At 45.5% G+C, this 27414-nt stretch overlaps 3 protein-coding genes, 2 long non-coding RNA genes and 2 other non-coding genes across 7 annotated transcripts; 3 read left to right on the top strand and 4 right to left on the bottom strand.

Moving 5' to 3' along the window:
* On the bottom strand, positions 1-2190 carry LOC135819337 (glutamate dehydrogenase, mitochondrial-like). The gene has a single exon (XM_065332531.1). It carries the CDS (start codon positions 2147-2149, stop codon positions 551-553), a length of 1599 nt encoding a protein of 532 aa, XP_065188603.1. The 5' UTR covers positions 2150-2190; the 3' UTR covers positions 1-550.
* Positions 2191-2603: 413 nt separating this feature from the next.
* LOC135806905 (uncharacterized) lies at positions 2604-6077 on the top strand. Its single transcript, XR_010551337.1, has 2 exons — positions 2604-2994; positions 5352-6077. It is a non-coding gene; the product is annotated as an uncharacterized LOC135806905 (long non-coding RNA).
* Positions 6078-7971: 1894 nt separating this feature from the next.
* On the bottom strand, positions 7972-10563 carry LOC135806904 (uncharacterized). Its single transcript, XR_010551336.1, has 2 exons — positions 10327-10563; positions 7972-8461 (listed from the first exon to the last, which is right to left on the bottom strand). It is a non-coding gene; the product is annotated as an uncharacterized LOC135806904 (long non-coding RNA).
* Positions 10564-10890: 327 nt separating this feature from the next.
* On the top strand, positions 10891-15479 carry LOC135806903 (uncharacterized). The gene is made up of 4 exons (XM_065321065.1): positions 10891-11077; positions 12561-12629; positions 12849-12947; positions 15138-15479. The coding sequence occupies exons 1-4, from the start codon at positions 10985-10987 to the stop codon at positions 15246-15248; spliced, it is 372 nt and encodes a 123-aa protein (XP_065177137.1). The 5' UTR covers positions 10891-10984; the 3' UTR covers positions 15249-15479.
* A 1361-nt stretch (positions 15480-16840) lies between these two features.
* Positions 16841-26283, bottom strand: LOC135819328 (eukaryotic translation initiation factor 3 subunit E-like). The gene is made up of 12 exons (XM_065332520.1): positions 26087-26283; positions 25897-26014; positions 25694-25811; positions 23362-23404; positions 22639-22743; positions 21876-22004; positions 21260-21384; positions 20086-20215; positions 18929-19030; positions 18035-18144; positions 17506-17608; positions 16841-17070 (listed from the first exon to the last, which is right to left on the bottom strand). Exons 1-12 carry the CDS (start codon positions 26174-26176, stop codon positions 16948-16950), a joined length of 1296 nt encoding a protein of 431 aa, XP_065188592.1. The 5' UTR covers positions 26177-26283; the 3' UTR covers positions 16841-16947.
* A 282-nt stretch (positions 26284-26565) lies between these two features.
* On the top strand, positions 26566-26638 carry Trnaa-agc (transfer RNA alanine (anticodon AGC)). The gene has a single exon. It is a non-coding gene; the product is annotated as a tRNA-Ala (tRNA).
* Positions 26639-27197: 559 nt separating this feature from the next.
* Positions 27198-27268, bottom strand: Trnag-gcc (transfer RNA glycine (anticodon GCC)). Its single transcript has one exon. It is a non-coding gene; the product is annotated as a tRNA-Gly (tRNA).
* Between the last annotated feature and the right edge of the window lie 146 nt (positions 27269-27414).

The raw sequence follows: 27414 nt of genomic DNA, 5'->3' as shown, positions 1-27414 counted from the left end.
AAATAAGACCCAGACATGGCCGGACTGGGTGCTACGGCCCTGCCCGCATTGGCACATGCCGGAGGTGACCATCCTCCTGATACTGGCGCCTTGAGTGAAGGCAGCGAATGACGTAGTCACCAACAGGCATGGCGTCAGCAACAAAATTGGCACGGCTGGGTTCAGCACGAGTATAGTGGCGTATTAAACCTTCTAATCATTTTGACGTACAACATCATGCATGACAAATGATTTCAATACAGTAATACTCAGTTAAAATGAGACTACCTCTTGTAGTGCACAGATACATCACGGAGGTATGAATAATGCTGCCGATCCTAGTGTGCTAGTACATCTTAGAGACTGGCTAACAGATTATCCAAGTGTTAGAGAACCGACAGGAGTCAAGCAAAAAAATATATAAAATATTCTGTCTACATTCCATGAGAGCTTAAACTTATATGCTGTGGTTAAAAAAAGTGGGAGAGGGGCCGGGGAAGAAAGGCCAGTCCTACACACCAATGTCCTAAGAAGAAAAGAGAAGAGAAGAGGAACCCGGTGGTGACTGGGTCTATGTGGCGTACATGATGCCAGCGTCGCGGTACACTCGGTAGATCTTCTCCAGCGAGCAGATGTACGCTGCTTGCCGCAAGTCCAGACCTAGATCGTACTTGGATGCGGCTTCAATGATCTGCTTCGCCGATCGCTCCATGGTGTAGGCGAGGCCGGAGTGGACAATGTCCTTTTCAGACGCACCAGCCATGCGCTTCTGGTACTCGGCTGTTGGATAGACGGGCAGCTTCTTGCCAGGGAAGTTGTTCTCCAGTGCCGTCTGTACACTGTTGAAGAGGTGCACATTGCTGTCGTGCTCGTACTTGAACGTCAGGCGGCCAAAGCTAACATGGTTGAGGTTCTTGAGCCACTCGAAGTATGACACCGTCACACCGCCGGCATTGGCGTACAGGTCCGGGATGACCAGGCGCTTACGCTCCAGCAGGATGCGATGGGCGGCAGTGGTGGTGGGGCCGTTGGCTCCCTCCGCAATTATTTTGGCCTTGATGTTGGGCGCGTTGCGGCTTGTGATCTGCTTCTCGTTGGCACAGGGAACTAGAATGTCGCACTCCGCCACTAACAAATCATCGGTTGCAGCGTCCGCTCCAGGGAATCCCTTGATGCCGCCACTCTCCAGTTTGTACTCTTCCAGAGCTTTCGGATCAATACCTTCTGGATTGAAGATAGAGCCATCGCGCTCAATGACGCCAATGCACTTAGCTCCTGCACGGTGCAGGTAGCGTGCCGAATGCAGACCCACGTTGCCAAAGCCCTGAATGATGAACGTCTTGTCTTTGAATCCCGGTTGTAGGTCGATCATATCCATGAAACAAGTGTTGTTAATAAATTGCTCGACGCTGTGGAACAGACCGCGGCCTGTAGCGGAGATGCGACCGTGAATTCCACCCTGTGTGATGGGCTTACCGGTGGTTACGGCGTGAGCGTCAAGACTGCCGTGGCCAAAAGACATTTTGTATGAGTCTACCATCCAGGCCATTTCCCTCTCGCCAGTTCCCATGTCTGGTGCTGGTACGTCAATGCCGGCACCCAGGAACCCCTTCTTGGTTAGCTCCAGCGTGAAGCGGCGCGTAATCTTCTCCAGCTCCATTGCGGAGTACTGTGCTGGGTCGATCTTGATTCCAGCCTTGGCACCGCCAAATGGTACGTCCACCATTGCACACTTGTAGGTCATGAGAGCAGCCAGTGCCTTCACTTCATCCGCGGACACGTGGATATTGTAGCGCATGCCGCCCTTGGTGGGTGACCTGTGCTGAGAGTGCTGTGCACGATAACCCTGGATCATTTCAACTTCTCCATTGTCACGACACACGGGAAAGTTCACCTCCAGAAAGTGGTTGCAGGGCAGGATGACTTTGAACATGCCCTCAACCCTTTTCTTCTTCTGTTCTGGCGTCTCTCGCGGAGTCTTCTCTTCCTGGATGAGATGCTGACAGACCTGTTTAGATGCATCGTCTACGAAGTTCATCACCATTTGAGAAAATCCCATGTTGTCCTCATCGTTCGAACAGCCAGAAAGCTTCTGTGATGAGCAAGCAAACTGACGATGGCTGGCAAACAATTGCCGCTGCCTTTGACTTAAATTCCTAAGCAAAGCCATGATGGATTGCTGGACTTTGCAAAGTCCAAGAATCTGGACCAGAATGCAGAGCTAAAAATAGCTCAACCACTGAACACTTTCGAAGTCGGAAGATGACCACTCTCAACAACGTTGAACATTGTACACATCCGGCCTTGTGTAGCCTGGCCTAGAATTAGAAAGCTGGGTCTTGCTCCTACTAGCGCGTATCGCTGGAGCTACGAGCGTGGCTAGCTAGAAACCCGAGCTGCGAGAACCTCGCACAGGTAACGCATGCAGCAGATGCGGGTTGTGTGCACGCTGATGGCACGGGCCGCGGGCGCGGGTCGGCCGATATCGGAGGTATATTATGCTCGGCAGGCCGCGAAAGAGAGCCCGTTACCGGTACCTGGACCCCTACTCGCGCGGGTAGAGCGAAACTGAGCACCCTGGGATGCGAGCAGCTTTTTAGTACTCCCGGGTCCAAAATCTCACCACCAGGCCGGGATGATCAAAACGTCTGCCGGGTCTGCAGCCTACAATTTACAAACGTGGATCTGCCGACACTGTGCTGTCGACGACATGTCCGGCAAGGCACCTCCTTGCGTGAAAGCAAGGAACGCTTTTTTTTTTAGAAAGGAAGCTTCTTCTCCAAAATTTAAAATTTTTGAAAATTATTCCTTCTGAAAATATCATCGCGTTCTTGACCTCGAAGCTGACTGCTGAATGCGATTAGGAAAGAAGATTCCTGAAGATACACCAGACTGATTCTGGCAAGCCGTCTGTCGTCTAGATATGCAGTTGTTCGTCATGCATGGTCAGCAATCTTCCTCGTTCGTCCTTTCGTTTTCCTGACCACGATGATGACAAGCAGCTCTCATGCTCAGGTTAGTGCTGTACTTGTATGTCTGGGCACACAACACATCTGAGATTCACCCACTGACGTTATCGAACTGAAGAATGCAGCAAGGGTTCCTCGGATTCTCTTGATTTCGGAACAAATTTCCTTCACTTTCACCCTCTCAGTCTCTTCCCCATGCCCTCCATGCATGCACAATGCAGCTTGCATTTCAATTGCTGTTTTTTATACTTTGGCAGTGCCTCTGCTACACTTTCATATAGAGTGAGGTCCTGTAAATAGGATCGAACATTGTTGGTGGTGGTGTGTGTGTGGGGGGGGGGGGGGGGGGGTACGTTTGCAGCCAGGATGTAGGAATGACACTTCTGCACAGCAGGTGGCAATAGTCAAAACTGGTCACTCTACAAATCCCATACCTGCCAACCTTTGCAAACCTGAGATCCAATGACATACCTAGGCATGAAAATGTATACAAAAGAAGCTCGCGGTGAGGCATGGAACTAGTGCACTTTTGGGTGCCTATTACCGCCCTCGATATCGGGACGGTCCCGGCCAAATCGGGATGGTTGTCAGGTATGAAATCCCAACCGAGAAAACCATTTAATAGGGCTTGAAAGTGATGACGTCAAAAACGGCCAGGGAGTACTAAGTTGACATCAGATTTCTATTTTGGATCCACTAAGGTGTGACTTTGCTATTGCCTCAGTATGTGGGTGCATAGCAACCCACTCATGTCGTATGCAGGGGTGACTTTTACTTCGCCACCAGTTGTAACCCCGCCCCCAGTAGCCAAATCAGTCAGTTTCACTGGTAACATCACCTTGCTGAGAGTAAGACGGCTTGAAATGTGCTTGGATCCATACAAAAACTGGATCCAAGTGGATCCAATTTTTGAATTTTTGAAATTGTTGCTATGCTGTGACGTAGCACTTTCAAGCCCTATTAAAAGATAAACTCGGCCAGGACATAGCGACTTTCTGTTTGCCGGGGGGGGGGGGGAGGGTCATCGTCCGCAATATTGGTAGAGTTACGATTACATTGTATATGTAGATACATGTGCATCAGGGATTCATAGCACCTGGGGAGACGACATGAGACCTAAGTACCCAAAACGTTGTGAGTTGTGACCCCGGATGGGGTAGTTCTACGTGATCTGTGTTTCTATAGACCTTATTCGATAACGTGATTTTTGGACTCGCCTCCAGGGATTTGTTGTAAGCTGGGGCACGCGTACGTGAAACGAGTGGCAAGAAAGGCCCAGTTCGTACAAGGGAGTAGTAAAATACCGGTATTTTTCTACTCCTATGTTCCCACGCCGAGTCCACTGTGCACTGAGTGCAGGTCTCTTGCCGCTCCCTGGTTCCCGGGACCCTGGTTCACGTGATTGTGACGTTTATTGAATAAGGTCTACATGTATATGCGGGCATGCATAAATCAACCCTTCCACAAGGACGGCTCAAACAAGCAGCCAAGGAGTGAAAATTTCGCTCCTGGGGCTAGGAGTGAAACGAAGGCCTCAATTTGCCAGATGAACCTTCTCCATCGAAACGAACGAAGGTGTCGAATAATTATTTTACCAGTTCGCAGTTGCCGTTCACGCGCACTCCCCGGGGTGGGGGGGCTACTATGCACTTGTAGTGATACTTACCGTAAGCCAAGTGGAACACGACTAGTTGACTGCACAGACTACAGTACAGTATACATGCACATGTATACAGTGAAGATCAGTGCGTGCATGCCTGCCATAATCGTATGTTGACCTTCGTTCGAATTGAAAAGAGAGGGTCGTTTCGAAAAAGAAAAAAAGCTCGATGGAAGTATGATGCTGCTGACAATTCAAGACTCACTGAAGTCGCCTTTCTGGAATGGATCATGCACTCTAGGTTCATCCAATTGGATATGGACTCAAATCATTGTTACACCATTATTGTTTGGTTAGTTATTGTACATCCCATAGCATGTACAATCAACCTTGTGAATAATCTACCTCGGGTTTACAAAACAACTCGCAAATAACGACACAATCTTCAGATCTAGTGAACATTTGATTGCATACTTCCAACCTCACGAGTAACAACAATGCGAATAGCGACACTTTTCTCATTCACAATCGAGGGTCAGTATTCCCCAGGTTGACTGCAATTGCCAATCAAACAGGAGGGGCGAAAGTCGACCACGGCTGAAAAGGCATAAAGAAAAATTAATGTATATCATGAGCTAGATGGCTGAAGGAGGAAGTAGGTTTTCTGAGAAAGCAAGAAACAGAGGTGAATGAAGCACCAGGTCTGTCCATGCAGTGGATAGAATTATTGCATTGAAAGACAGGCTCTTTACATCAGCTTGCTACTATTATACCTACATTTGCTTTCTGCCTTTTTCATGCAGGATTCTGAAAGCTGGAGCAGCTCTGCTTACCTCGACCACTGAACTTACAACTAACTTCCAACCAAGTACAAGGCAATATTATGATGAATCAAGCACGCTTGCCATCATGTTATCATTGCAAAGTACATCGACAACATAGATTTGGTGCCGACTATGTATGATGTAGAGTGTGCTCTATGTATCTATACTACTGATTGGCCTACATTGTACTTATGTGGGCTGAGAGTAATCGATTGTGCTATATGGCAGTTTACTTGTATGTCATAGATGTTAACATTGCACACAGCTTCTGAAATGCTTTCTGTTGCACTGGCCTACTGCGGCCCACTGCAAATAGATTGTAGTGGCATGGGCCATGCCATAATTATAGTAGTATACCGGTACTACACCAACAATTTCACTGGTGCACTGTACTTACTGGTACGAGTAGATCTACATCATGCACAGCCTTGTCACTGCTTTTCTCATTTTTTATTAATTTACTGTACTGTACACATTTTGGCACAGCTCTTCCACAAAGAGTTACTAGTATTTTCTTCTGCATACCTACTGTATACAGTGACCTGACTGGTAACATCTATGGCTGTGAAATCACAAATTTCTGGGTTGACAGCCTCGAACCTATACGATTTGTTTCTAAGAACGTGCTATAAGAAATTTTCTATTGAAGTATTCTACTGTAGCTCGCAGGACATGGAGTGCAATTACGTAAAGTTTGGAACACCACTCTTCTGTGATTTGGATGTCAAATTATGAAATTCAGTGTGTGAGGTAAACCCATGCATGGCATACACTGCTATAGTATGACTCGGGGTAAAGTGTTCCAACGCATACTCATTATAGTGAATAGTTGTGTGACCAACGTTGTTGCTGCTGGATAAATAGTACATATTCTGAGATAACTGAAGCTACACAGCCATCTGATGTTCAGACATGCATCGAAGGGGCCGTAACGAGATCTGCAAGGCATGATTCTATACCTGTATTTGATGCTCTCTAGCCTAGGACATTCACCTGCCTCATTTTCTCTGTGCTGCATTGATGAGTCCATTAGTAACTAAAGGACGAAACAGCATGCTGTCTGCAGATTGGTAATTGTGTAAAGACAGACGTGTATGTAGTGGTAAAGCTCAGATACATGTGCAACATAACAATCCCGGTGTTTGACAACAGCACAAACCTACACCGCAATTCTTAATTTTGGGCTGTGGTGTTCTTAGTATTCCAGGTTGAATGTTCTGTAGGCTTCCACGTTCTTGGGCGCACGACTTTACTGTGCCGAAGAATATTTTCAGCCAATGAACCCAGAGCTTGGTGGCAGATGAGTGCCATGGAACAGCCTTTTGCATGTGGCTTTCACTACATGCACATGTATAACGTTCAATTGATGCGGAAAAATCAGACGAGGACTTTTGCAGTTATGAGCAAGGTCCCCACGAATGGTCATGTCACTTCACAGAATACATGAACTGATAGAGTAGACCTCGGTCCCCTCAGAGAACGCTTGGGGAAGTCGGGTTCAACCATAGATTTATACTTAACAGAGAACGCTTGGGGAAGTAGGTTTCAACCATAGATTTATACTTAATATTCTTTACTGTCCCTCCAGGAACTTGCGATTCCGCGGCCGCGTTGTTTTCCGCGATTTGAACAAAAGTCCGTGATATCCGCGATATTTGAAAAATCATCCGCGTTATTGTAGAAAACTGTCCTTGATACTTGAAAAGCACCGCGATATTTCGAAAAGCAACCGCGATATTCGGGTCTTTCATCGATGTTGTTTAGTTCTTCAAGCTCGTCAGTAGTCTACTTGTGAGATCGACAGCAGAATGGAGAAGTTTCTGGGCAAATCAGCGGCTGACAAGTCGCAAAATAAGGCTCGCGTCGAGTGTTGTCCGAGGATGGAGGAAAGCTGTCTTGCAAGCTCCTGTCAGGCAGTTGAACACAGTCAGCGCAGCACACGTTCTGTTTTGTCATGCATGATTTATGCTGTACGACTCGTACATCGTACACCACTACAGTACAAGTACCAAAATCGGCCGCAATTTTACCACAATAATCCCGCAATATTTGACAAAATCCGCAATATTCCCCGCAATTTGTGGCATTTTACCTCGCAACTTTTTCCGCGATATTTCCGAAATGTCTCCGCAAGTTTCTGGAGGGACAGTCTTTACAACAAGGATCGATGTGTTCCTTCGGATGCCCTTTATCGACTTTCACACACTTCTCCTCTCTCCTTTCGTCATAAGCACCATCTCTGTACACTGGTTCATAAAATATTTCTTCATAAAACCCCTTCACACATAATGAAGTACAATTGGTTTTCGACAAGCTCAACCCGTAACGCGCTTATCCTGCCTCTTGTTAAGTCAGCCTGGTATCTAAAGCCCCCCTTGTTTTCCGGTTATTCTCATTGGTTAACTGGGGACATGTCCAAAACCATACTAAGTACTTGAGCTGCTCATGAGCCCCACAATTATCAGGCCCGCCGGTCTGGTTGGTCAGGTTATCACCAGACCAACTTGTTGGCCACCAACAAACGTTTCCTACCGTGGAGGACGTGTGTACCCGCCATGAAACTACCGGACCAATCAAAAACTGCTTCCGGCGGTACTGATTATAGTACAGGTTTAAGTTAAAAAGCGGCTCCATTTTGTCATACATTAAACCAACTCTGTCATTGCTATGCTACTCAAAAAGAGTAGTGATGTTTATTCACAAATGAATCACAATGCTATCAGAGAAATTCGATATTCTCCAATTTTAGGGGCACTGCAATACTATCCAAAATTAATGCTGCATGGTCATTGTTATGAAGCAGTCACCTCAGTACAGCAATTAAACAGGCTGATTATGTGAACGAGATTCACGGCAAATCTTCTTCCATCAGTGCTGTTCAGTCTTGAGTGGTCCACTGAGACAGGAAAACAACCTGTTCGGTCCTTCCATACGAGAAACAGAAATTGAACATGTTCCAGGGTGGAGGTGGCGAGTATCGGCAATGTAATGCACCTTTAGGCCAACATGACCATCATTCCGACATGGATTCTCAAACACCTTCGCTCGTGAGAGTGCCTCAGAGTGGTATTCATCAACAGATGGCAATCCTGTAAAACACATGAAAAGACATAGCAGCAACAGAAAGAAACCTAATGTTATAGAAACGAATTCGAAAAACAAAGTCTACTATTATTCTAATACAGTGAACCAAGGTACAACCACACTCCAGGAGGCAAGCAAAAGAGCATATAATCCGAAGGTTGCGATGCCTGTATGTATTGTATTTATGTATTTACGGATTCTCCACAGGCTAAATCGAGGGAGTCTTTGTCATGCCACACTGGATACAACATGCTACCAGAATCACTTTCCCCAGAATTGATGATCTTTTCTTAGGGTGTTATATAAGACACATCTGTAGCCACTTCATCTTGCTCACGAAATCATACACCACCACACAAACGGGTCCTTCGGCTATTATACTTTGGGTGGTACATGGTGATGTATGATATTGATAATCTATTGATACCATATTCAAGTCTGACTCTCACCGTGAGATCCTGGCAACAATATTACCTGGTACACGACATATTCAGACACTGACATAAGCATCTTTTTGGAACAACAGGTGTGCCTATCTGCTAGTGTAATGTGACACACATGCAGAACACATGCAGAATCAGTCATAGCTAATTTTACCCCCTCACTGTTGTATGCGCAGACTCCACTTCGCGGTGTCAAGTACTCTTCTTTCGGTGGGCTACTCCACTAAGGCGCTTGTCTAAAAGGACTCACATTCATCCTGCAAACCAACACGACTTGCATAGTTTTCACTGTCGGCCAAAGTGCGTGCATTGCACACATTGAGATTCACTCCCTCCGTACAGGCCAGTACAGAGCTGCCCACCAATTGAGTCTGTTTTGCGTACTCAGACTTCTGATTTTCCGTATCTTGCAGTGTTTTGCGTACTGCCGTGTACATTGCATGCATACTTGCACTGTAATGTTTTTTGACACGCACATGCATGTCGGTGGCTGCATTTGGTAGTGTAAAACATGTGTGACTTGCACTCACGACATTATTATTTTTGTGCTACATGTACATGTTGTTGTGGTACGGCATGCACTCGCTTTGGTACAAGACTATTCATCACTCAGCTTACACTTGCAATGCTTCTACACAGCTGATTGATCCTCTCCGATTTTCTATACCATTTGCTCAATTTCTGTAGTGCGCACAAGGAGTGATTTTCCGTACAAATACAGAAAATATGGAGGGCTGGTACTGGGTAGCACTGCTAGTATGGTAGTACCAGGCTAAGCTGGCTGGAAGATCAAATACTTCTTTGGTTCTTTCAGTCATTTTCACGACATATGTTTTCTTTATCATGATCCCCGGGGTGTGACATTCTTATGAATGCAGAAACTCAGTCTTTCTAACCGAGTCTCACGTGCAATGTGAATTTGTTCTTCTTTTCTTCACAATGCCATGTATCGATTCATCGCTTCTTCCCACCCGAGATCCTATGCAACAGCGATTTAAAGATTGGCTTTATCAAATAGTTAATTCAGAGAGAGAGGATCAGTTGTGGATGCTGTGACAGCATAGAGTGTAGATTGGTGTAAACATCATTGCCCAGCAGAACCGTATTCACAGGGATCTGCGTTTAGCATATGGAAGCTATTTTTTTAGAATTTGTACACGTCCAATAAGCCTGAAGAGAAGAACACCTAACTTAGACTGTCCTAACGTTATCGAACGCACTGCCAAAGTAAAAACAACATTTGAAATGCAAACTCGATTGTGCATGCATGGAGGGCATGGGGAAGAGACTGAGAGGGTGAAAGTGAAGGAAATTTGTTCCGAAATCAAGAGAATCCGAGGAACCCTTGCTGCATTCTTCAGTTCGATAACGTCAGTGGGTGAATCTCAGATGTGTTGTGTGCCCAGACATACAAGTACAGCACTAACCTGAGCATGAGAGCTGCTTGTCATCATCGTGGTCAGGAAAACGAAAGGACGAACGAGGAAGATTGCTGACCATGCATGACGAACAACTGCATATCTAGACGACAGACGGCTTGCCAGAATCAGTCTGGTGTATCTTCAGGAATCTTCTTTCCTAATCGCATTCAGCAGTCAGCTTCGAGGTCAAGAACGCGATGATATTTTCAGAAGGAATAATTTTCAAAAATTTTAAATTTTGGAGAAGAAGCTTCCTTTCTAAAAAAAAAGCGTTCCTTGCTTTCACGCAAGGAGGTGCCTTGCCGGACATGTCGTCGACAGCACAGTGTCGGCAGATCCACGTTTGTAGGCTGCAGACCCGGCAGACGTTTTGATCATCCCGGCCTGGTGGTGAGATTTTGGACCCGGGAGTACTAAAAAGCTGCTCGCATCCCAGGGTGCTCAGTTTCGCTCTACCCGCGCGAGTAGGGGTCCAGGTAACGGGCTCTCTTTCGCGGCCTGCGGAGCATAATATACCTCGATATCGGACATGGAGCAACGAACCGCAAATCTTCCCTCCCGTTCTAATCTGATCCCGCTGTTTTTTTTTCTCTCTTTTTTTGAGCACTCTCACAGTATTTGTGTCAATCTTGTTGCGTGGGGTTCCACATCCATCGAAGGAATCATGGCCACAACTCCCGAACAGCTGGCTACGGCCTTTTGTACTACCTACTTCGGAACGTTTGACCAAAACCGTGCCAACCTTGGGCCTCTCTACGTAAGTACCATTAATTATGTTCCTGTTTTTTTCGTACGCAGAAATAGCATTGTTTCATACCAAATTTGGATGAACTTAGTTACTCCAATCATGGCCTATCGGCAGAAAATAGTATACTGATAACCACAGTGCAGTGGTGACCTATGTTCTACACCCATCACGACCTTGTACCATGGAACGTCGGCCTCCTGTACAGAAAGTTTAAAAATTGAGAACACCATTATTAAACTCGGGTATTGAGCCAATAATAAAAGTAGAAAGGAAAAGGACATATGGAAACGAGTTAAGAGTAACTCTCCACCACTGTAACTAGATACTATATACAGTCAGAAAGTGCAACAACTAGGCACAAAACTGACAGAGTACTGAGACATTCGACGTCCTGACACCTAGCTTCAACACATCTCCGTAGCGCTAACCGACAGCCTTCCAACTTGGAAGGTTCAAGGTTATGGAAAGACCAAAGAGGGGAAGGCAAGCACAACGAAAACGAGCACAGACCACAGTCCCAACGGAACAAAGAATGTCGATTGTCACTGGACGATGACGAGACCAGTAGGCGATTTGACAAAGCGGTCTAACTACAATTCGAAGCAGCAAAGCAGCACACCACCCAACTTGGGTGGTGAATTGTAGTTAGACCGCTTTGTCAAATCGCCTACTGGTCTCGTCAGCGTCCAGTGACAATCGACATTCTTTGTTCCGTTGGGACTGTGGCTTGTGCTCGTTTTCGTTGCGCTTGCCTTCCCCTCTTTGGTCTTTCCATAACCTTGAACCTTCCAAGTTGGAAGGCTGTCGGTTAGCGCTACGGAGATGTGTTGAAGCTAGGTGTCAGGACGTCGAATGTCTCAGTACTCTGCCAGTTTTGTGCCTAGTTGTTGCACTTTCTAACTGTATATAGTATCTAGTTACAGTGGTGGAGAGTTACTCTTAACTCGTTTCCATATGTCCTTTTCCTTTCTACCATTATTAAAATTTATTAATTTTGTAAAAAAAGATTTTGGAAACCTTGGGAACACACAAATTTGTATAAATGACAACATGAAATATCGGTTGAACTATCCATGGCCATTTTGCGTTTTCTTGTAATGAGGGGATCGGACCTGTGGGACAGCTGAAAGCAAGGTCGTAACGAATTTTGTCTACAAACGAATTATCTCTTATCTGGACGTGCATGTACGGCCGTTGTCTACAAATGAGATGTGTCTTGTAACCGATGTCGTACTAACGAAGGTAGACATGTACTGTGACCGTGGGTGTGTGTGTGTGGGGGGGGGGGGGGAGAGTCAGGTAAGATCAAGTCAATTTGCCTGGTTGGTCTTATGCAGTACAGATAGCGGAGTGAGCCGTACACGTGCGCTTTGTTTTCATCATGATTGATGTGCTGCAACAGTGCGACAGCATGGTTATCCCAATGCAGAGCGCATTTCACGGTTTGTGTACTCTCCTAGTCCTGGTGCTGTATGTTTTCTTCCTGGCTTAGGCGCCGGAGGCAACAATGACGTTTGAAGGTGCCCCAATCAACGGTCGTGATGCAATTGTACAGAAGCTGGTATGTGTGTTTCATCCTATGGCAGAGCGACTACTGTGTAATGATTTCACAACCATAACTGCACAGATGCAAGTCTTTCACCATTGTCGGTTTACACCGTGTGTGTCACTGTTAAATGCTCATTTCACAAACATCCTAAGCAAGTTTAGAACGCGCGGTGTTTGCTATAGTCGTTCAATCCGTTCAATTTTGTTCTGGTCTGCTCTTCTTTGCCCGTAGACCTCATTGTCTTTCCAACAAGTTGTGCATGACGTCACGACACTCGACTGCCAGATGACACAGACTGGGCTGCTCATTTTCGTCGTCGGCCAACTGAAGGTGGGTTTCAAATATAGTCATGTAACGTATGAACGGGTGGGCGTGTTCCTGTACACACCGGCACACTTTTTGTAACAAAATGTTTCCCAAATTCCCACGTTTAAATATCTGGGAAACCTGTCGTTTCCACTTGCAAATCTGCGTTTTTCGCACCATCCCCTTCAATCCTGGTTTTGATTTGTGATGAGCAAAGAACTGGGGCTAAATCGTAATATGTCAGTGACCTCATTTTTTTGGCCAGGTCTTGGCATAGAAGTGCACAGATGAGAGGTACCCTGGTCGTGTTCTGAATGTGAGTACCAGTACCCATTATTTTAGAATCAAATAGCGTACACAGTGAAAACCTTAAAAGAAGGACAATATGCTCAATGCCGAAGGTAGAGCAGCCAGGGACACATAGTTGGTCCCCTCAGTCTCAACCTTCATTGCAATGACATGGATCACATTGTCTACAAGTACATCTGTAGAGAAGGGAAACGAGAGAGCTTGGCAGCTCAGGGCCCCACGCTATGCTTTTTTGCCTAGCTCATCATGCATGTTACTAGAAGTAATGGAAATGTTTTTCCATTGATTGGCTCTTTGCACTCGAGGGTAATACTACACCATCTGCTACCGTGATGACCTAGGCCAAAAATCATAGGGATGTTATATATTTTTCATTTCTCCTATTATATTTTCAAGACATAACCTAGGATCCGAACACGCACTATCGCCCTGCGCAGCTGCATGCATTCCCCCGATACACTTCGCATACATACTCATTCTTCCAAGTTGCTTCACGTTATGATCTTGCATTTGAAAGCCATATTTGAATACAGTCAGACCTCGCTTATCCGGTCCTCTTTTATCCGGATCCCTCACCATCCGGAAGAAAATCGTTGGTTACCGATTTACAGCATATGCCATGCATAGATACAGTGTGTGTGTTCGATTATCCGGTTCCCTCGCCTATCCGGATATTTTTGTGGAAAACGGTTGTGTGCGGTTATGCGAGGTCTGACTGTATTGTGGCCATGGCCAGCTGTCTTTGATGGTACGGTACGGGATAGCGCCAGGCATGCCGACGGCACAAACAAACACACACCTTGATGGTATGGTACGGGATAGCGCCAGGCATGCCGATGGCACAAACAAACACGGAATTAAAGCTGTGTGGACCCTGGCTAGCGCCAGACGTTACTGAAGTAACGTCTTTTGCATAGCTACGGGAATAAAACGTTGTTGCTGTTATCACAGTTTCGCGTGCTAGCAATCACAAGGGTGCGTTCATAAATCCTCTCAGAAAAGTTTGAGAATTGTTCTTATAATATAAGTTATATCCTCTCTGATTAATTTTTAGGAGACTCTCCAAAGCTCTCCAAGCTCTCCGAACTTCAGAGGTAGTTGAAACTTGGGTATTCCCGCGTTTTGGGATCAGCGCATTCAAACTACTGCTAAAGCCACGTGTTGATCACGGGTGTACGACTTTCCCTTTTCGCGTACGCGCAGTGCGTACCACATTCATGTCACTCAAGATCACGGCCGGCTTTGGCGCTTCACAGGCGCAAAAGATCTCTAAATTCTTCGAGACCCGTTCCTACATTATTCCAGTTTTTTCGACTTCCAGGAGAAATTTCTCCGAGAAGCTAGAGAAAATAAGAACGCATTGTAGACAGCACGGACTACAGTGGCCTAAGGGTGTGTTTGATATAGGCTGCAGCAAGCCTGGGTGCAAGTATTCCATCCTATTTTTGGAACAGGCTTCTGCAGTGCTGCTCAATGAAATCTGATCGAATGGGATAAGTACACGCCGGGCGCTGTGCAGCCCTAGACCTATGAAGCCAGGACTGCGAAATGGAGCAGGGCGCTAACTTGATCGAATTTCATTGAGTAGCGCGGTATATAAGACAGGAGTATACAACACTTCTCTCTCTGAGCAGTATGAGGCATGTGGCCTCTAATTTCCTACTACTTTGAAATATTCCGCGAAATCCAACTTTTGAAATTATAATTATACTTGTACAACACAGTTCAGTAATACTTCTCAGTTCGACAGGATAGGATTGTCAACCAGTCTAGTCAGTTTGATGTGTTCTCGCTAAGACCCACAGTGATTACACATTGGTCAGTGAAGGTTATACTGAGGTTTCTGTGTGTATGTGTGTCTATGTGTGTGCATGCACATGTGTGGCTTGGTGTGATCACGTACAGACGGACAATGACCAGGTGCTCGGCTTCAGTCAGTGCTTCCATATCGTTCAGGCTGGGGAGAGCTACTTCATCTCAAATGACATCTTCCGGCTGGCGCTCCACCACCAGTGATCATTAATTTTTATTTCCGCACTTTTGCATAAAATTTTAGAGCTCTTTTTTAAATAAAATACTCGTTGGTTGATGAGGCTAATAATTTATCACCGCTGCTTGATGAGATCTTGATACCGTCGCTGACTTGAATCTGTTATGTTTGTGCGCACTCTACTGGCTTTCACTGTGCATGCGCTTATTGTCCAGCTGGTATAACGTGATGCAAATCTGAGAAATTTTAAAAGACTCCATCTTGTCTACTTCGAAGTACACATTTGGTATCAAGCAAAAAATATGCCGCTGGCTAAAGGGCGATTCACAATACAGGTCGTCCCCCGTTAATACGAGTCCGGTTAGTACATAAACCCCGTTAGTACATAAGAAATCTCAAGTCCCGGACGAAACGTGGTCACTTCCATACAAATTTTGTCGGTTTAGTACATAATTCGTTAGTACATAAACCCCGTTAGTACATAACATTTCTCTATACCCGCATGCCACCTACCTCAATAGTACATAATTAATTTTGTTGGTCTTTCGGCCTTCCAGTGGAGGCACATTGTGTTCTAGTTTCTACTTGTGGACGCCATTAGCTCAGAAATCAGAGCGCACATCACAAGCCGACAAAGCTCTGTTTTTTTTCGAGTGACTGTACAGGTGCGGCTGGGCATGTATCATGTAAACTGTAGAATCTTCGCTGACTGTGACCGTTATAACATAATTTTTATGTTATACTGAGGGAATCAAGAATATCTCGCTCCCTAGTCATCGTTACGATTCGTAGCAAGAAACACTCAGAAAAGTTGAAAAAAGTGAAAATTTCTGGTACACAAGCAAGTTTAGTACATAAACCCCGTTAATACATAACATTTATCAAGTCCCAGAGATTATGTAGGGACGACCTGTACAACTTTCTGCGACGCAACACGCGATTTGCGACAGTCGCGAGCTGTCGCAAGGCACCTGTCGCAGAAGTTGAAGAAAGTTCAACTTTTGCGACATGCGACAAGCAACATACACACATGGAGTACAGTGTCGACCCTGGGTGCACGTGCGTAGTACTACTTGTGCATGCGGATGTCGCAAACATGAAGAATATTGTGAACCGTGTGTCAGCATCACACACAATTTCAAAATCTGGCTTGGTTTTGAACACGAGTACTATGCGAACCGAAATTGACCTATAGATGATCTAAAAAGTCTACAAAAAGCGTACCGTAGAGTTGCGCACCGAAGAACTTTGAGGCCAAGAACGTGGTTCTCTGGCAGCATCTGGGATACATAGTCATAATAATAATGATTGTGTACGAATTGTTTCTAAGAATGCAGCCGGACTGCAGAATAATAAGAACATCCGAGGCTCAGCGTTCTTGGTTGCGTGACTCTACTCTGGCGATTTTTAAAAATAATATGTTTTTTGAATCGATGTGAAGTATCTTGGGCTTGCCTTGGAGCGCCGTTTACTGTGTCCAAAGATGGCCGACACGAGCAATGGTCAAACATAATGGCATGAAAGGCGTCTACAGTTTAAAAATATATGTTTACAACCCGAAACCAACAACGTAAGATTCTCAACAAACCCAAAACATGGTCTGACAGACAACCGGGGCTTTTCATTTTACAATTTTTTTATTCACTTTTCGAAAGTATAAAAAGCAGTAGAGCCAGACGGACGGCGGACTGAGAGCTTGGTGGAGGAGTCAGACACAGTGATCAGTTATCGGTAGCCCTTCTTCTCGGTGGCCTGCATCACACTCTGTGCACGCACGGACAGTCCCTTGGTCTTCTCGATGACCTGCTCGTAGACTGATGGCGTAGGAGCGGCCATGACAACATGACCCTACAAAAACAAAACAAAAGATCATAGAACAGGAAAGAGAGAAGAGAAGAGAAGAGAGAGAGAGAGAGAGAGAGAGAGAGAGAGAGAGAGAAAGAGACAGACAGAGAGAGAAAGAGACAGACAGAGATAGAGAGATAGAGATAGATAGAGAGATAGAGAGAGCAAGAGCAAGCAGGCGATCAGGAGCAACATTAAAACACTTAGTTGAAGGCATCACTGGTCAACACACAGCTGCCATTAAAAAGGGGTTTGAACATTCCGATCATCGTAGCCATATCACAGGATAAGCTTACAAGGGAAAAGGCCTCGGGTACACTGTACTGTAGTGGTCAAACCATGCATAAGGATAACGGGATGATCTTCAGCCCACAAGCACCTACAAATGTCTACCAGATCGTCACAAGCATCATTTTGATAATCTGAAAGTGCACATACCTTCTCAGAGTCGATCTTGGCATTGAGATGTGCATTGCGGATCAAGTCTACGATCCACTGCTCGGCACGCTCTGGAGTCATGTTCAGTTTCTGTGCCAGTTTGCTACACAGGCCAGACAACAAGACAAGAAGACAATCAGACACACACGCCACACACACACACACACACACACGCACGCACACACACCACACACACACAGGAAGATGAGAACAACTACATGCAGTTCCTACTATGAAGTAAAAACCTCATGTCCATAGTGCCATCTATGGTTCGGGAAGCACGCACGCAAGCACACACAAGCTACACCAGGACCAAAGGCAACAAACCAATAACAGTCTAAACGCCGCATTCCAAACAGAAGCAGAGTAAAAAGACATAAAGCAGCGATTCAGTGCTTTCAAAACAGACGATGTCTGAAAGTGGCCGAAAGCCCAGAATTCAGCTGCTTCCATGGAAACACAAACGCTTTCCAGTGGCCGAGTCACCTTGGTGTGACTGCGACATATGGCTATGAAAATAAGTACTTACTCGATGCTGATGCACTGGTGAATGCGGCAGAAGATCTCAAAGATAAGAAGACGGGCATTCTCAACGAACGTCTCTTGGCATGCAACCAGGAAGAAATCGTGCTCCAGAACCTAATGCATAAATAGTTCAAATTCCACCAGCATCATGATTAATGACTGAAAAAGACTAAGACAAATCGTAATTGGAACATTGGTATTTTTCTAAGCTAGTAGCAAGTCCAGAAAATAACACATCACAAACACCAGGCAGAGGAACACAAGCACGGACGCATGCACATGTACCATGTACCGGCATATGCCCGTAGCAAGAGAAGCACGCCAATCTGCAAATGCACACCTACAGATTTTCTCTTATAGCAACGATTGCGGACAAGATCTGACTGAAACAGATAAAGACTAGCGCCAGATAACTGAATAATAATTAGGGCTGAAACGATCGTGGATTTTCATGTATCGATTACTCTTTAGCTTAACGATCGAGTAATCGATTATAATCGTTAGCAAATAGAGTCATAATTCTGTGCAAACATTACTCTGTTTCCACAAACTATGCCTTCATGATACCAACAAATCTGCATTAGTGAAAGGGTAGCTCCGAAACATGGCAGTTTTGAAGTCAATTTAACCTCAGAACATGAACCATACCCCTGGCAACTGCATACTCCCAGCGGAAACTGATTTAAACTTCACAAAACGAGGGTTTACAGTACTTTCTGGACACATATTTAAAAAACGCAAAATAATCGTAATCGGTAATCTAAACGATTGCTCGATCGTTAGAGTTATCAAACGAGTAGTCGATTATTCGGTATAATCGTTTCAGCCCTAACAATAATCCACATACATGCACACACACGCGCGTACACACACACATACACAAACACAAAGCACTTACCTGTTCGCACTCTACCAGCTTTTCCCGCGCACCGTCAAAGTCAAAGCTCACATAGAGAGCCTCGACAAACTCAGTGATGGGGTCACTGTACGAGTAGGATTCCTGCACGAAAACAAACAAAAGCCAACATAGGATCAGATGACTGGATACACAACGCACCTCTACATCATCCATCCGCCTTTGCAACTTCTGCCAAGAATGCCGCACATAACTGCTTAAACCATGCAGTTACGAGGTCTGGAGACCTATTTCTACTACCCCTCCCCAATACCGTAGAATCCCGCGGATAAGCCCAGGGAGAGTTCGAACACCACAAAGCTTCATCGTACAAGCCCATGGGCCTAAATCGCACCAAGAGTCCATAAATTATGGACTCTTGGCCGTACCGGTATACCATGTACAATCATGTACGTAGTATAATAATGTAGTTTTTTTGTACATTTTAACACAATCATCGGCTTTTTCCGCTTGCACAGTGGCTTTCAGCAATGTGCTTCTCACTTCCTTGGTACTTTTCAATGCACACTTTTGGCGTCAGCGTATAAGCCCATGTTCTTGTACAAGCCCACCGAAATGTCCTTGTGAAACAGATAAGCCCATGGGCTTATCCGCGGGATTCTACGGGACCTTCCTCTCGGATTGTGGTGTTGGCTGGCAACAAGATAGTGAGATCGGACCAAATGAAAAAAAAACCAGGATTCTCACTAAAGGCTGCAGTAGCAGCACTGTACTGAAGGAGACTGCACTCTAGTGCTTAGCTTGCCCTGGGCCACTGTGTGGAAAAGGAAGAGCTAGAGTACACAATACATACATCGCCAGAGTCGACTATGCACCCCCCCCCCCCTCGTTGTCACAACTGATGTTGAAGTGAGGAAGGAAGGTGGCTGCTTTCTTACGTAACTGGTCACCTCAGCAAAAGCAGAGACAACGGAAACTGCTCAGTATGCATGGCTTGGCTACGGTGTCACCTACACGTATCAATCACGCTGATGGCTTGATTGGTTGAAAAAAGCAAGAAAGCAGAATAGGATATGTAACACAGCACATCTAATTTTTTACGGCTTGCGCGACATTCAGGGGACTAAATTTTTGGTCTTCGCATCTGCAGGAACACCACCACCCTCAAGGTGGTGAGCAGGCACAGTTGCAGTACATACCTGTCGGATAACCTTGACCAGGTCCTTGAGGATTGCAGTGCCGTCGGGGCGGCTTCTGTGACTGGTGATGATGGCCGTGGTCAAGTAGCGCAGGATGTGCGGGCACATTGTCTGAATAGCGTTCAGGTAACTATAGTAACCAGAGCCAAACAAGCAGTCAAAGGTTTCCACAAGATCTAACACTTCAAAGCAGCCACAGTAATTCAGCACCAAACATTTCAAATGAGGGAATGATGCTGTACATACATGCGCCAACAAGACAGAGTACACGTGGAATCAACAAAATCACGGCAGGGTCGCTAACCGAGAGAAGCATTCCGGACATTCTGACAGCAGCTAAATTCGATTTGTTCAGTACTAGTGTACGTATTGTGATAGAAGAAGCTAAACCACCGAAAGTAACAGCCGCCGAAACGAATCAAAAGTTAGACATGAAGTCGAGACACAGCTGCCGTCAAGTAAGGCGAGAGCACTACACCGTAACTTTACAGCCAGGGAAAGGAAAATTGTGTGAGAGAGTGCAACGAAGTGTGTACAATGTGAGAACCCAAGCGTACTAAGGTCACACTTTGCATGTTGTTGTGCGAAGCTCGCCTCCGGTCGAAGGTAAACTGAGTAGAGATTGACCGTATAACACACAACGTGGGCACAAGGTACGTGTCGTATGACCTACAGACAGTTCAATGAATCTCCAAAACATGACCACAAAAGGGAGGTGGTGGAGGGGCGCTGTGCCTGTACCGTTAAAGTACCACGAGAGTGCCCCACCATCTCGTCCTTTCGAGGTCGCATTGTGGAGGCGGTGTCCTGCCTGTAGGGCATACAACACGAACCTTGTACACACATTGCACGTTGTGCAGTCAATCCGTACTGGATTTACCTTGGAGCGGACATGAACTCCACACAAAAACTGGCTAAAAGTGACCTTAGTACACTAAGGTTCTCACACCGTCCAAACTTCGTCGCACTCCGTCATACGATTTTCCTTTCCCTGGCTGTAAAATTAAGGTGGGGCGCTCTAACGGTACTTTACGGTACATGCACACTGGTGGGTGGACAGGAAGACTGCCCTGCTCCAAATCCCCACCGTGCACTATGTTCCTCATATGATACATGAAGAACAGTTCGATTACAAACAGAACCCTTGCAAGACCCAGAGCTGAACAGTACTTACGACTGGTTACGCAGAAAGAGGTCGATAAGACCATCGCATCCTTTCGGATGGTTGAAGTACACAAACAGGCTCCAGTGGATCAGCCACGAGCGCTGCTGAAGTACCTCCAGGGGTGCTGTTACAGACTGTAGGCAGGTAGGACGAAAGAAATCAACACCAGAGACAAAGCTATATTGTCAAAGTCATGCTGTCAAAGTGAATGCAAGCAACAGGCAAGGGCCAATGACCGGTACCAAGAGTACATAACCCAAGAGTGTGCAACTCCAGCTATGGGGTCTGCGACGGCAGAACTTCACATCACGTGATGAACCCGTGCACTCTAGTGCATGATAGATACTGGGTTGTACGCAGCCCAGCTTTGGGTACAACTCTCTTGTGGTCACTTTGCACTGTTTGCCAGCATAACCTTTTGAACCATGTCACGTGATGTGAAGTTCTGCCGTCGCAGCACAGCATAGAGGTTGTGCAGGCAGTTGCACACTCTTGGTTATGTACTCTTGCCGGTACTGATGGACTCCAGCTTGCCGCATCCGACAGTCTCCGCTTGAACAAAGGACAAGCCACGATTCTAAGAGGATGTTCATATTCGTGTAAACAACTTTTTCTAAAGGCTTACAATGTGATTGTCGATGTGTTCAGCGAGCTTGGTAATCTCCTCCAGAGCCACATCCCAGTTCTGCATCAAAATCTCTGAAGCCAGCTTTCCCCACAATGTGTTCAGCATGTTCTCGTCTGTCGGTGGAATCTACATAAGATCACATAACAACGCAAACACACACCATGTACCACACACACACACCATGTACCACACACACACACCATGTACCACACACACACCATGTACCACACACACACCATGTACCACACACACACCATGTACCACACACACCATGTACCACACACACCATGTACCACACACACACACACACACACACACACACACACACACACACACACACACACACACACACACACACACACACACACACACACACACACACACACACACACACACACACACACACACACACACACACACACACATCCATACAGAGTTAATCAATTGCCATGTGTAAAGAGCTATTATGTCTATCAATTGCCAGGCGTCAATTTCATAATTATGGTGTCTAGTCCGGAGAACCCTCCATACCCACCCCAGTTGGTAGTGTCTAATTGCAGAATGAAAATGAAAGACCCATCCGGCACGACTTCATCGGTTGATATCATGAGTACACTAGTAGTGCACTCTTGCCGATATTGAGGTTTCAATGACAGAACTACGCAACACACCAATATTTCATACAAGATTCGGTCATGAACATACATGACATGTATGTTATTGTACTACTGTCAAAGGCATGGCACACGTACACACTAACCAGCTGTCTGAAGATTTCCAAGACTTCGGCAGAGCCCTGGTAGTTACCGCACTCATAGCGGAATTTGGCCAATTCGTACAGGTCGACAAATGAGTCTGGCTTGATCTACATGACCCAAAGCACAGGTGAAGAAGGAAACAAATGGATTGGATTAGTCATGACAGTGAAAGCACGAGAATGCAGGGTGCTAGCCAAGATAACATAGTAGAGGGACATGGGAAACAAACAACCAGTGGCGTAGCTCGGAAATATTTGTATGGATACTAGATATCTTTGGCCAACCAAGTCTAGATGTATTTGAGGTCCTTGATACAGATAACACATGTTATTCCAGTTGAGCCTTGAGGCTAGGCGAAATATCTGGCAGTTGTAATACATGTATACAATACAGAAGCGTGTAATTGATAGCAAAAGTACCAAGTTAGTACACTGTTTCAATTGATATATAAACTGGCAGTAGTACAGTGCATTTCGACATGTCCTGGCCAACCGCGTATGGATACCTGACTGCAAAGTATCCACTCTGGCTACGTGCCTGAACAACTCTCCCATTTTCTCCACACAAAATCACCTAGTCACACAACACGCAACGTACGGGTAAAGTGTGCACGCGGAACAACTGATTTGAGGCCGCATTTTCATTGTAATACTGTAGTGCTTACAGCGCGTATGTTTCGTACACCGAATAGGGACAATTACGGATAATCTCTTAACTCGACTTACATTGAACTCTTTTTCAAGCATCTCGACAAGCTGCGACTGTTCTCTGCATCCAAGGATAAAGACAAGAAACCAAAAGAACCAAAACATCATAGAAAGGTACTTTCGGACAACTTCATCATGCCGCTAAGATCGCCTCCATTGCGATAGTTGGGTTTTCAGCCACTTTTCCTTACCCAGTCAAAGTTCGCATGCACAGGTCCAAGCGAGTATATTTCTACATCACTACTCCTCGATGGACTTACACTATCCATGACCTGTTGGAAAGATAGATCAGGTACAAGTGCAGCCAACCAGATTCTAAACTGGACACGCATATCGGGGCCACTTCCATGTTCTCTCCGAGCATCCCCATCATGCCTCAGAATAGAAGAGGTCCAAGCGCTTCACAAGGTGCTTATTACGCATGCACGGTGTGCCAAATCCCTTCGCACACGGACATTTGAAAACCAGAAGCTTGAAACCATCGTCAGCGAGTGACATGTTCGATTTCTGGCTGTTCTTCTTGTCGCCAATCAGTCATACTTGGTCCTATCACAAATTATCCCTGGAAAGCTGAGCTGAAGAACTTTCCAATTGTGTATAGTTTGTTGAAGTCTGTTGTTGTTTGCCGGGTATGATTACCTGTACACTCTCGCACATGCAATGTGATGTACAGTATACGTCATCCACTAGATGGCACACCGGTTTGTGGCATCTGAAGACGTCACCCGCACTGAACGGGTCAAGTACACCCAGCAGCAAGGCTTCCACTACCTCTACAGCATATTGGTTGGAGATTTCTTTGCGATGGACGTACATGCATATCACGTACAGTGACTACTGTCTCAGGTAGGGCATAAATCTACGTCCCGAGTGCGCAACGCATACATGGTGGCTTTAGAAGGATTGGGTATGTTCTAAAAGCAATAATTCTTCGTCAATTTTCATGATCACAATACCGGTAGACTTCAGTATGGATCAATACACATGCACTCTGGACATTGGCATTATTACGGAGGTTTAGCAAGACGAAATTCGCGTTATGAGAAGGATTAGCAAACAGAATTCGCACATGCATGCCGTTGACACGTCGTGCGTGTGCATATGTACACAGGGTTCTAGCCAAATGGGGGGGGGGGGGGGGGGGCTACTCATTTTCCGATTTTCTGTTTTTTTCATGCCATTCAACAAAAAATACAGTCGATAGTCAGTACTAGAGGGTTCATAAAGGCACATTTGCCTGGGGTAAAGTCAGGTGTTCGCCACGTACGTTGCATTTCGCATTGCAAGACAGTCGTTTTGAAAATGGAAAAATGGGTTACGGGGTAACTGTCCCCCCCCCCCCCCTACTATTTTGACCTGGCTAGAATCCTGGTACAGACAGAACAGCGTAATAAATTTATGACTGTCCCAACACGAATCTGCTAACACAAATCTGCGATTCGTGTTTCGACTACTTTTCCGAACGAAAAATGCGAAAGTTCACAATCCAGTTCGCGAACCAAAAAACGTTCCGCGAACCCGAACGCGAAATTTGTTATGGCAAAACTCCGTATTAGCAAGAGTGTGTCTTATAAGAGTACGCACTAAGTGAGTTCTGTGCAGGTGAAATCCTGATAATTCGAACCTCAAAATGCCAGGAAAAAACTTCTAAGTATCCGGACATTCTAATTATCCAAACATGAACCCACAACACAATAATGTATGTCAAAATGCTCTCACGGTCACGCAGAGTTGCGCTATGGACCTTAGACACAAATTTTACGGACACTGAACTGACCGGCACAGCCTGCTCGTGCAAACTGAACTGACCAGTACAGTGTACAGTGAACTTCGAATTACACTTTGCTAACTTCGAATTATCAGCACAAATCCCACACATTTTCTATGTAAGTGGAATCTGTGGGACTTTCTAATTAACCGGACATGTCGAGTTCGAGGTTCGAATTATCAGAAATTTTTATGTGGGAATCGTATTGATAGAAATCGGTCCTGGAAAAACTTTTAATTAAGCGGTATGTTCGAATTAAGCCATATTCGAATTATCAGGATTCCACCTGTATCAAAATTTTCGTAGTGCTCGGGGTACGGAGTTGCATGGTTCAAGTTTGGGAATGTTCTCCAATCACATGGCCTTCAAAACCAGATGCTATTCATTATAAAAAGTGTATGCTGTCGCTAGTCATGGCAATGACGGCACAGGAACACGGCGTTTACTTGCTCTTGGGTATCTAACGAACAATTCTTTGAAGCCTCCACATCAAACAAAAAAAACCCAGGGGGTGTTGTTCTGCATGAATTTCTTAGTTCCCAAACTTTAAAAAATGTATGACAACATGCAGCTGATTCCTACCTGATTGTAGAAATTCTGTGCTGTGTCTCTGTATCTGCCAAAACTGCGACCACGTGTGACGTTGCCTCCTGTAATTCCTTCAGGCGCTGTACAACTTTGGACCTTTTATCCACCATACCTACACGGAGTAGTCACACGAATACAGTAGCAGGTCTTGGTCAGGTCTGACACTTGCTAGCAATTAAAGCCATCAATAATCTTACTCTCTGGGGGATTTGTATCTGGGTGAAGCTGGCTGTACACATCCATGGCAAAGTCTACCATCTGAGTGCTGGAAAGCAACTCCACCTTGGCTTGAAGCATCTCCCTCTCATCGTAAATCTGTTGGGCCAAAGCATACTCAGTTATAACGAAACGAACCAAAAACATTCAATTTTTCGTTCAAAGTCTAACCTCCTTGGCGGACAGAAATTCCAGCAAAGGAAACACTAAATGGCGATCCAGATATTTTCCCACCTCGGAGGTGAGATCGTACTGGGCCATCTTGGTGAGCTCCGACACCACTCACTGCAAGACGTTCAACTCCAAGATCGCCGACTGAGGCTTACAAAAAGCTTTTTCTGAAAAGGAGAAATCTTCACACAAAATCTATCTCGTCGAGGTCAAGCTTCGCAGATTGAGTGGCAAGGCGCTCGCTATTGTGCAGCAGTCGCCATTTTCGTGTGTGTTGGAACACTCGAGCCCAGACCGGTTGAGGGATTTGCCATACAGTCATCAGCAGGGAGCCCTACGTGTATGTGTAGGGCTCCCTGGTCATCACTCAGGTCATGCATGCAGTACTACTAGTACTACTGTACTGTACTAGTGACGACACGGCCACTGCGCGAAATAAAAAGGATGTGAGGGTCACTAAGACATGGATATTCCAGGCAGGGGGACTAGCTCACATGGTAGAGCGCTCGCTTAGCATGCGAGAGGTACGGGGATCGATACCCCGGTTCTCCAGATAAACTTTTTTTCTTCTCAGTTCTCTTCCTTTTTCTGTTCTTTTTTCCGTTCTTTTCTGAACTGAAAATCAGAACTAAAAAAATTAATGCGAAGACAAAGCAATTTTTTTCTTCTCTTTTCCAATTCTTTGATTTCTCGCAAAATAAACTTTTGAATGAACAACAAACATGACTGTACGCTACGAGGCAAGAGTACGTACTCTTGGTACCGGTACGAGTACAATGTACACGCCAAACTTTACTGTTTATTTTGGGAAGAGAAAGATGAAGGGGATAGATACACGTACAGAGCTACAATTGTAGAGACACATCATGCATGTATAAAACGATGGTATGGCCATAATAATTATTATGATATGGAGCGGAGCTACGGATACAGCTAGAGAGTAGAGGATAGGAGGTACTACAGGTCGAGGGAAAAACAGATTGTCATTGACCACGTTCACATGTATATGTTCTGTTTCCATGGTTTATGTCGACATGTATGATTTACATCAGGGAGTAGTCCCTGATTCACATGTATGACATGCATCACACGAACAAAAGATTTGAAAAAATGCATTGGCCGGGAATCGAACCCGGGCCCCCCGCGTGGCAGGCGAGGATTCTACCACTGAACCACCAATGCTTCCACACTGGATACATGTACCACCGCTGCAGATTTATGACAGCTGATGTGAGAGAGCTAGAGACGATCGACCCAGCCAAAAAACCCGACTGTGCGCATGCATATGTCCAAGAGTACAATAAACCTGTACTCTTGATATGTCAGTT

The sequence above is a fragment of the Sycon ciliatum genome, chromosome 1 (assembly GCF_964019385.1).
Source record: "Sycon ciliatum chromosome 1, ocSycCili1.1, whole genome shotgun sequence".
NCBI lineage: Eukaryota > Metazoa > Porifera > Calcarea > Leucosolenida > Sycettidae > Sycon > Sycon ciliatum.
The sequence above is the reverse complement of the archived record's forward strand: the minus strand, read 5'-3'. Positions and strand labels throughout refer to the sequence as shown.

Coding starts and splice junctions, on each gene's coding strand:
- LOC135819337 (XM_065332531.1), bottom strand. CDS start 2,149: ATGGCTTTGCTTAGGAATTTAAGTCAAAGGCAGCGGCAATTGTTTGCC.
- LOC135806903 (XM_065321065.1), top strand. CDS start 10,985: ATGGCCACAACTCCCGAACAGCTGGCTACGGCCTTTTGTACTACCTAC. Junction 11,078..12,560: donor CCAACCTTGGGCCTCTCTAC/GTAAGTACCATT, acceptor TTCCTGGCTTAG/GCGCCGGAGGCAACAATGAC. Junction 12,630..12,848: donor ATGCAATTGTACAGAAGCTG/GTATGTGTGTTT, acceptor CTTTGCCCGTAG/ACCTCATTGTCTTTCCAACA.
- LOC135819328 (XM_065332520.1), bottom strand. CDS start 26,176: ATGGCCCAGTACGATCTCACCTCCGAGGTGGGAAAATATCTGGATCGC. Junction 22,744..23,361: donor TGCTTGAAAAAGAGTTCAAT/GTAAGTCGAGTT, acceptor TGGGTCATGTAG/ATCAAGCCAGACTCATTTGT. Junction 20,216..21,259: donor CTCTTTCTGCGTAACCAGTC/GTAAGTACTGTT, acceptor TGGTTACTATAG/TTACCTGAACGCTATTCAGA.